Source organism: Orbicella faveolata, unplaced genomic scaffold (assembly GCF_042242905.1).
Source record: "Orbicella faveolata isolate gen_17 unplaced genomic scaffold, um_ofav_v1 contig_26, whole genome shotgun sequence".
NCBI classification, from domain to species: domain Eukaryota; kingdom Metazoa; phylum Cnidaria; class Anthozoa; order Scleractinia; family Merulinidae; genus Orbicella; species Orbicella faveolata.
In genome coordinates, this window is record NW_028301554.1 from 1204190 (window position 1) to 1214826 (window position 10637).

Genomic DNA, 10637 nt, shown 5'->3' on the forward strand with positions numbered 1-10637 from the left:
AAACCACTGTCGTTTTTTAACGAGTGCCGGGTTGCCTCTATGCTTTTGTTAAAGTAATTGTTACAAAACCTTAACAAAATAAAACCTTTACAAATAGAAAACGTTTTCGTTATCTCAAATTTGTAAAGAGCGGACATTTAGGGCCGTTCACATCGGCGAGAACAATTCAGATTATTACATCTTAGAATACAGAGGTAATAACAGCCGAGCCGCGAAACATTTTTCAATTTCTCAGACTTTGAAAATTAGTTTAATTTTTGCCGGGGTCTTTGCCGCAGCCCGCCTTTCAAGTTATTAAGTATGCCCGAAATGGCCAAAAGAAAACTTTAATAAAGTCTACATAGACGTTTCTTTGCGCTTTACAAAATGAGCCCTCAATTTAGTGCACGCTAATATGAAAAAAGTAATAAGGCAAAAAACGTATAATGTACTTTAGGACTGGTGTTCAATTTTTCGTTAGACAATGATACAACTGCAAGCAGAAAAACGTCCGGCCACAGTTATTACACAAAGAGTGTTATTGCCTAAAGGAAAGGAATCTAAGCGGCGTTCGGTGTCCGGAAAGCTAGAGGGCAGATCAACAATGGAAAGAAAAGCTCACATGTATTGTAATAAAAGTGCAGTGAACTGCCTTTGAACGATAAACTGGTTCATATTTTTATCAATGACTCAGTTGTAAGCTGAAATACTACAACGTTCTCTCTCTGCTTTTAATTAGCCTTGTCAACAATACAAAATGACCACAACTAGCAAGCGGCACGCTAAATCAGAACGAACTCAACGGTCCGTGTTACGAGAATTTTATTACTTCACAAGGCCGACGAATGACAAACTTCCTGCCTCGGAGAATGAGCCGACGGTGCCTTTGTGAGCTGCTGTGGTCGGTGACACGTGAGAGAAGTTCAAACCAAATTTGAATATTTTATTTAAACTATTATAAAAGCCGGCCTTTTGTTGTGGGCCAAACTTCAATAAGAAAATTAACGAGTAATTTGGATAAGTTTCGGTTTGATAGGCATGTGCTAATTAGTTATTCTGTATTTAATAGAAATGTTCAGGTCCGCCGACCTGTTGTGTCAACATTGAATGACATCGAAACCTGGAGCACGGCGAGCCCTCAAATCGGCGACGAACAAAGGAAATTTTTGAAGTTTTGTCGGTGTGTTTAGTCAGTGCCATTTATTTCGATAACTTAAGTACACAGTAAACTGCGTACAAAAACCCGACATCTGTCCCAAAGCTTATTCAGAACGTGTCGAGGTTGTTTTTAAAGATTAAGAAGTACTCGTCCGCCGGTTAAGACCAACCAACGTCTGTGTCAGCGATCATTTAAGGACGGGAAAGATCTCGCGATGCCGAGGCCTCTACGGAATAGCTACGGCAGTGCAAAGCCACCTTATTCGTACATCTCGCTTACGGCCATGGCTATCCAAAGCTCTCCTCAGAAAATGCTGTCATTGAGCGAGATCTACCAGTTTATTATGGATCACTTTCCATTCTACAGGGAAAACACGCAACGCTGGCAGAACTCCCTGCGACACAATCTAAGCTTCAACGACTGCTTTCTGAAGATTCCCCGAAGACCTGATCAGCCTGGGAAAGGCAGCCTCTGGGCGTTGCATCCAGACTGCGGAGCAATGTTTGAGAACGGAAGCTTCCTGCGCCGAAGAAAGCGCTTCAAATCCGAGAAGGAGAGGACGACAAAGTTGGCCAAGCTAATCACAGACGAGACCAAAGATCCCGCACATAGCGCAGTTCACATGACAGATGACAGTGCAGTTCGCGGCTGTGTCTCGCCCGTTGAAGTCAGTCAGTCAGGCTTTAAGCATCCTTTTAACATAGAAAATCTCATTGGATCTGACATCAAGAGTGTACAGTCGTTCCCAGCCATGACTACCCCCATCCCTTCTCTTCCGACATGTCCCTCTTGTATGAACACGCCTCCGAGCGCAGCTCTACCGGGCTATCAAGGAAAACTCTGGTCTGCAGTTCCAAGCGCGTATTTCGCCAAACCGTGCACTCACCACGAGCGTTTAAAGGAATACGAGATCGCAAGATTTGGACAACAGTTTTATCACGCCGGCGAACTCGCGCCGTTTTACGGAGCAGTTCCTGTGTCGACGGCAGTTCTTCCTCAAGCCATATTCCGGTGACCGAGACGATGGACATTTTGCCTGCAACGTCGCACTAAAAGGAACTTTATTCGCCACGAAACATTTAGTGTAACACGGCATGGTTAGAACAGCTCACATGCTAAATTTAAGGGGTGTTGTGAGCATCAATGACCTCGAATAGTTAAAACCTTGCAGGTATATTTTCAGTGATAATGGTTGAGTTTTATTGAAAATTACTATCAAATGAACTGAAAATGTAAAAGAAAAGTCATTGCGGGTTACGTAACTCAAGCTTGCCTTCAGATTGTGAAAATGTCTGGCAATTTTTCTAAACCCGACGTCGTGTCTTGGAGAAAATCACAAGAAACTTATTACAATTTACTGGTCTTTCAACATTCACTTGATATCTTCACTTTGGTCAGTTCTGGGAGCATTTGCGATCGTACTCAATCATAATTGAAGCACTATTTCGCCTAAAAAATCCAGCGAAATGGTGTCTCTTTGTAAGCTAAGAGGCTCATAAAGCCAGGTTTGAGAAGAAGTGCCTTAACTGCCAAAATGTTCGAAACACAAAGGTACCAGTGAAAATGCGAAATATGAAGGTGACAGTTTTAAATTGGTCCTTGTTACAAAACAACTAGGTGACAAGGTCTCTTTTAATTTTATTTCGCCCAGAAATAACTTAAATAAGCCTTCCTTAGCCGAGATTACAACTCCAGAGGCCTATTTTTGCTACAACACGAGATTTTTTTCAGATTCAGAAGCTAAAACATATGGAAGGCAAGCTTGTAATGTGCGTAATTCTAAAAAGCCAAACAAATTCATCTTCCAAATCACAGTGTATAAAAAATCATATTTTTATCGTGTAAAAATTTTGATTCGTGGAGAAAGAAATTATATACGACTTAAGGGAAACATTGAATCAAAAATTGTATGTATATAAATTGATGTGTTTGAAATGAAGACAGCTTTCCGAGTTAAATGATTTTAGTTGAGTTTTAACATACGATATAGCTTTTAGATTTAGCAGCTTCAGAGTTACTTAAATTTACGAACATTTACGTAAGTATAGATGTCGAATAAACATTTTATTCTATTTTTTCGTTCATTTTACAGACCACCGTGGTAAAACGCTAAGTGTTTATTGTACACGTTCTAAAAGATCTAAATAGTATTTGAATTATTAGATTATACCGTATATTTAACTAGTTTCGAATTGTAAACATTTGTGCAAGGTTTTCTTAGCATGTATGCATTTTCCATCTCTGTTGGTTTTTAACGAGAACGCTGTTTAACCTTGAGTAAATAAATCTAAAAGGTATTTGAAAAATGTCCTCGCGTTTCTTTATAAGAACTGTTAAAACGAACTCGAAGGGTTAAGCTAACTGCCAAGCGTTTAGCGTCATGAAACTTGATTACTTATGCACATTGGTTTGCTTTCGGAACCTCTTTGGAAACTGGAGGGGGTATGCTTAAACAGGAGCTCTTTTACACACCTATAGATCGTTTAAGCACTGGCTCTTCCCACTCAAACACAGAACATCTTCTCTAAAGCCTTTTGTCGATCAGCTTCTGTCAGGAATTAAACGGCTTCGAAACTTGTTTACCTTATTGATTGTTTAAAAAGTCGGAAAACACTAAAGAAGAAAGCTGCATATGAATTAAGTGCGGTAAAACTGTTTGGCCACCCGGCGGCGAAAGAATAAACTATTTTCCTCCTGTATGAAGCGGTTATTATGAAAGAAATACTTGCTCCAAAGCATTGGATTTCCAAAGAACTGTCTGAGTTTCCGCGCGCGCCAGCGTAAGAAAACCTCAAATTCTCAGACCGAGAAAATTACTTCAAAAAACCTAAGGTAACTTAATAATTTTGTGACTGTGTTGTTAGTGACAGAATAGTAGCGGGAGACTAGTTGTCTTGGCGTCAAATTGAAAGTCTTCTAGGACTATCATGCACTTAATCCAAATTCATTGCCTGAAATTTCAGAGAGCCATTTGATCTCTTAATTTTCGCGCGTTTTCATCAAGATATCTTCCTGTTTGTTCTTTCTTTGTGCATCTCGCGAAAAATTTTACACAATTCTTATTCAAACGCCTCGCCTCTTTGTCGGGAAAATTCATTCGTCTTTGCACCTATTTATTGTAATATAGAAAGAGCATTTCTCTTTTGAGTTTGTGCCTTTATATAATTAAACTTGATTATAAGATCAAAGCACGCTTACTTTAAAACAAGGTTTCTACAGTCAGAAAGAATTTTCAGTCAATGTAAAACCCTCCTAGACGATGTATTAAACTTGGCATCTTCGCACTTGACGAAATTGTTTTCTTATTAAAACGAGCGTTTCAACGAACGAGGGCACAATGGCGCAATAAGTATTTTTAAATCTTCAAAGCTACCCCGCTACGACCGAGCATCCAACGCGAGAAATACGAGTCGTATTGCAAAACGAGCATACACAGAGTTGCTAAGAGAAAAGTTAGACCCGAAGAGAATCTCAATTGATTTCGATTATCAAAGCCAAGTCGACGAGGTTGCCTCAACAACCCAGTGGAGTTAGGAATCATGAAAACACTTAACTTGTCATTAAAACGTTCATCTTCGACGCTAAACACGCGGAGAACGATTTATAAACGCGCCGGCGTTGCTACGGAAAATATACACGCGACCCTGATTTAAGCCTTCGGTTTAATTCTTTGATTTTTTTTTGCCGCGAAAACTCTGCCGTTGCAAGAAAACTGAACGTTTTCCGCTTATCTCATATGCTTAAATCGAGTGCTAGCAGACAGAATTTTCATAATGGCCGCTAGATGCGTGTTCTTGTCTAAAAACATAAAATTCTGAACAAGGCGCCAATGAAATGATTTATTTATCGGCGGTGTGTCAACCTTAAATTTACAAGACGCGCGGACGTCACACTAGTTTCCTCATATATTGCTCAGATATTAACTTGTATTTTATCTTGGGAAGCTGTTCAGTTCGAAAATATTGATATCCAACCCAATTTCAGAAGATGGAACTAGTAGCAAATCCCACCTAGTGGGGAAAACTTAATTCGTGTCGTGGAATTAAACAAAACTAATATTGATTTAGTCACAAATTTTGCCCTATCTTGGTTGCACGTGATTTATGGACATTTTAATTTGCAACTTATAATCGTTGTAAGTGCGCGATATATGAGAATATTGTCAAAACCGACTGAGAGGTAAATAAGTTTTAAGTATTAAGACGTTATTTTTGAGCGATGAGCAATATCGATATTTCAGTTGAATAAAAGATATTTAATTAGAAGGAAAACGTTTAATATGACAATATTAAAACTATGCAGCGACTGTCAGCTCTTATATTTTTACCAGAACAAAGCCAGTGAAGTGAAAATAAGACAACTGTAAGCCATTCATCCAAGTTTTCGAGTGCTTATTTTCCCCCTAGTATACAAATCAACATTCTGTCAGCTTGCCTTGCATTTTTGCAAGCAGAAATCATACCTAAAGACGAAAAATCAGCTTAAAAACTCGATATCAGAAAACGTTTGTGCAATTTTTCATTGGCACCGTATTCACTACGTTAAGCTTTATAAACTCCAGTCATGTGCACTCCCGCAGGCCTCAAAATTCATGTTTAGTTTGTAAACATAAATTCTTGAAGATTTAAGTATTTACGGTGTTTTTTTTTTGAGACCACCTCAGATTGGGCCAAGTATCTTCTATTGTTGCATTCATTATATTGTTTCTATAGCTTTTTCGAACTGTTTATTCAAGTTTTCACAATTGTTGTGACTAACTTCTACAGTCTGTCGTTTAAAAAGTCCACATTACATATTATAAAAGTCTTATTTCACTGCAGCTTTTATGATGTTTTGTCCTCAGAAGTTCTTTATAAACTGCCAGACAGAACTGCACATTCCTCACATTTGTCTTTAAAAAAATTAGCTTAGGAGTTTAGCGAATAAAACTATAATAGAAGGCAAGACAGTTGAGATTTTGGGCAGGAAAAGATTTTAATTCAAACTAAACAAAACCAAACGCGGATGAAATAACGGTTGTTGTAGCTTGCTACATTGTGTTGACATCCACTGAGGTCAGTTTCCCACTTTCTTGTTTGCAAAGCAAGTGAAAATATGACAAGCAGACGGTAATCGTGTTGATCTTAAAGTAAACTTCTTCTTCACTTTTACAGGGAAGAAAATAAAAATTCCTAGCTGCCTATTAATAAAATAGGAAGGTTCACCTGTCATGAGAAATTAAAATGTTTTAATATTGTCAACGATGCTCCAACATTTATAAAAAAGCAACCGGGAGATTTCATATCTCAATGCCCGAAGGGCTGAAGACAACGGATGTCATTTGTCCTGCTACGAGGCGAATAAAATGCCACAACTGGCCAATTCCGTCCATACATTTTCTTAACGTATGAAAATTAACCCTACTGACAGTTTCAGCTGCACAGAGTGGATTTAAAAAGGCGCCCCTTGTTTGATGTTTCAAGGATTGCCGAACAATACAAACACCTGAAGCGAGTGAGTCAGAAATCTTGAATAACCTTTATTTGCCGTGGATGTTTTGTCTATGAGCTCCCCTCCTTAGCAGCTGGGCTTTCTATTCCGGAATACGGATCAATGTGTTCACCAGATAAACGAAACCCTTTCGATCTGCCTATCTATTGGAACAAGTTTCGCGTGCAGTAAATTGGGTTTAAATACATTTATAGTAGAAACTCGAGTTGTTATGGCTTCTGAGAAGTTGTGTATAATATGTCAACAGATGTATAGTGGGAAAACGGGATTTTATATTTCATGTACTCCTCTTTGTGAAGACAGCTGGGGAAGTTTATAAGAAAACAAGGCCGACAGCCAGAAAAAAAGCAAGGAAATCAAAGTTGTGGACAAAATATAAAGGTTTTATTATGAGCAAACTTACGAGTGTAAAGAAATTATTGCTTTTAAAGATGAATCACAAGTACATACAAAGAGGCATCACTAAAATCCAGTCGTGCAAGAGACGGAAACAAACTTCAAAAAACAATCCTCTTAGTCTAAGTCTTCAGTACAAATAGGCGCGTTTACATTCATCCTTTTCTTACAATTGCTTCTAAATTCTGGTAAAAAAAAAAAAAACCTTAGAGATAATAGCAAAAGTACAACAAACTGTTCGAGTTACACGATAAATGTAATCACTTTTTCGGAGGTAATTTGAAGTAACGGGTCAAACATAACTTGGCAAAATACAGCGCTGGTAAACAGTTTTGCTAATAATAATTACCTTAGAAACTGATTGTACGACTTCTTCTTGAAGCAAACTTGCGGGAAGAAACCTATTGGAGCTCACTTTCTATAAACCAAACATTTGTTTAACTGCCCGAATAATCATCAAAGCACGACAGAACTAGACGAACCTTCCAATACTCGAACAACAGTGAAGCACTTAAGTGGTACCCAGTTTTGGAAGAACTGAAGACTTTTGTGAAGCGCAAATATCAAGTCCATTCTTTCATTAACCGTTTTCGCCATAAACCGAGGCGGCGACGCTAACCCCAATCAAGATCTTGAAGTAATAAGCGAGCACTTGATTAAAAAAAAGCGGTCGCAATCTTTTGTAGCTTCGCGCTTCGGGGCACATGAAAATACCCGACAAAATTTAATCAATTCTCCCCGTTCTGGTCGTTATGCCTTTAGCTTTAGTAACCACACAACCGCTATAAAATATTATCGTGATCGCTAGATACGCACGGAGAACGTGCACGCGTTTTGTAACGTGTTTGTTTCGTCAGAGTCGTGAAAATTTTAAATGGGATTTTTGGCAGACGTGCAGTGTAGACCGACCAGGGGACAACCTAATAATAGCTATCTTTGTCCCTGCCTACCAGCGGCTTACTTTGAAGTATGGCTTGCTCTCTCGCCGACTGTAATCTTAATAACCCTTGCAGGGCCTCAAACCCATATGGGCTTTTGTTTTGTGAGCTGCGTAAGGGCTCGAAAGCCACCGATGTTATTGAGCGAAAGGAAGTTGCTCTTGTGAACTTTGTTTCTGAGAGAGAAAGAAAACAAACACACATTTTGGGTTAGACACACCTTCTTCGACCATGAGTGATCTTCAGGAAGACCGATAGAACTTGAAATTGTTAAAATGCTCGTTACATAGTGTCACTCAACCAACTAAACGCGGCCGAAATATTCCTGTCATTGGTTGTAATTAAGCACTATTGAGATTTTGATCAAGCACGTACATGCACTACAGATTAGAACGAACTAATTTCATTCAACCGAAAAATCAGCTTGGTAGCAAACATAAACAGCAGACATTTACAATACGGGAGGAAAACGTCAATCATTTATTTTTCAGAAAAGGCAACATTGCTTTTTTCTTCCTTTTCGGGAAAAATATTCAAATTATTTTCCGGTTAGTGAGAAAAGAACATGTTATCGACCACCCGTCTGGTGGCCCGATGTAAAAAACCCAAATGCCGCCAACTTTAATGCGAGGAAGGCATCGGTGACCGGTTTAGAAGTGAAAGAATACGTCTAAATTATCACAGAAATACACCGAATTAGGAAAGAACCCCTCGAGGTACTGTAATAAAGCGACATGAAAAGTCTCATAAACGAAACCGTTATTGCCAACATTAAAACTGAACTTAGTTTGTTTTAACGCTCTCTTAAACAAAGTAGCAATTAAGTTCGCGGCAGGTCACGTTATTTGCAGTACAGTCCTACAGCGCATGCGTTGAGTCGACGAGTATTTCATATATACTTTTTGCGTCTGTGTTGCTTCAATTCTGGAGAAATAGGTTCGCGTTTTCCAGGCATATTCGACTTTAAAATGGAAATACTTATGTTCGATAGTAAGTGGAGTAATCTTACATGGCTTTTCTTCGGTCTGCTTATGAAAGTACGATTTGATAATCGATTTGGTTTGCAGCAATTAAACAAGGGTCAATATGACACGGATATGATCGTAAATGTTTAATTTCTCCTTTCAACAGGCTTTTAAGTTTAATGAATGTCTTACAACTGGCGTGAATGGACCTGAATTGAGAGCTCGCTTGTCACAAAGAAAAGGATTATCAAAGTTTGGCACTATGAAGTTCTTATAAACGATGACAATGAGTCTGTCTTGTGACAACAGGAAAGCTAGACCAGTCATTAAATTTCAAAGAGATTATTTGTCTTAGAATTACGAAAAACAAGCCTTAAAAGATGAGAGGTGAGGCGTTTAGCTCTCTAAAACTGTCGTTTGTAAAACAATATATTCATCTCGATCGCTCGATCTGGTCGCTAAAAAAGGGCCGATTAAAGAATATGAAAAGCGAAAAAATAAATGCAACAGTTTAAACGAGGGGAAAGTTTGGATTTCGAGAATAAAGCCTCATATATATAATAACTACAACGCCATTCAACGCCGTATTCACTTTAATTTGCATTCAGAGGAATCGTTCAAAAATGTTCGAAAATTCCTCTTTGGAAAAAGAAAGCATACATCAAGAGTTTTTTGCTAATGGATAATCTATAAAACGACCACACATTAAACATTTGGTTAGAAAATATACCTGCTTTTGTAAGAATCGAAACCGGTACGCGGTTAAAGTGGATTGCCGCTCGAGCTACAAAGCTGACCGAAACTAAAAAAAACCAACAAATCTTGAAAAATCAACAGCTAAAATTCAGGTCACAGTTTAATTAAAAAGGCCTTAATCATGTGGGGGCGGTAATTGACAATACGGCAACCGACCAGTCTTTGTGAGAAGCCGTCATGTTTAGAAGATTTATTTCTTCCCTCGAGCTTAACGGCAGTCTTAAGCCGCGTTGGTTTTGTGTTCACACCAGCCGGAAAACGCTGCCAGGAACGATTTAACTATGAATTTGCAATCAAATAGTGCTTTTTTCAACTCGGTTTCCCGTATTGAACAAACGGCGTAGACCGAGGTTTTAAACGACAACACTTGTCTGATAATATCAAGACTTTTTCCCCAAAATGATAACGGAAAACTTGTTTTGACAATGTTTGACGCTTTATTTGTCGGCAAGATTCCTAGGGAAAATATTTACTTAATAAAAATCAATATCGGCTCTTTATGGGGCGCGCTCTTTAATTCCAAAAATCTACACCACCCCACGTTAATTAAAATAAGGATGTTGAAATTGATTATTAGAAAAGCTAATAAAAGTGCCTTGTGTGGATGGCCGGCGCGCGGAAAAAATCAACATTTTAAAGAGACACCGGCTTAGGCTTATTCAAACTAATTTGCCGAAGATTGTGAATAAGTTTTCCCTATCGCAGGTATATCAAAGTATTCGGTAAACATGTTATTTGGTTAACAGTTTTTCGCAGCGGGAAAGTTTGTTTTTAGAACTTTTCGTACTGTCGGCTGACATCTTCATTGTGCAGGCTTTGTTTGCTTAAGTGAAAGACGATTTTATTTGCCTCTTCTGTGCGTCTATTGCATGCAGAGCGGCAGGTTTTGTTGCGTTATTAAACGGTGATAGAAAGACTCCTTTGAACGTGCCGCTTCTAATCGAACCCTGTTGG

The 10637-nt window shown here is 38.6% G+C and overlaps 1 protein-coding gene across 1 annotated transcript; it reads left to right on the top strand.

Moving 5' to 3' along the window:
* Nucleotides 1-1079: 1079 nt before the first annotated feature.
* On the top strand, nucleotides 1080-3444 carry LOC110068802 (forkhead box protein B1-like). The gene has a single exon (XM_020776212.2). It carries the CDS (start codon nucleotides 1353-1355, stop codon nucleotides 2151-2153), a length of 801 nt encoding a protein of 266 aa, XP_020631871.1. The 5' UTR covers nucleotides 1080-1352; the 3' UTR covers nucleotides 2154-3444.
* Nucleotides 3445-10637: the final 7193 nt, after the last annotated feature.

What these genes read in the sequence shown, in the direction of transcription:
- LOC110068802 (XM_020776212.2), top strand. Translation starts at nt 1,353, where the DNA reads ATGCCGAGGCCTCTACGGAATAGCTACGGCAGTGCAAAGCCACCTTAT.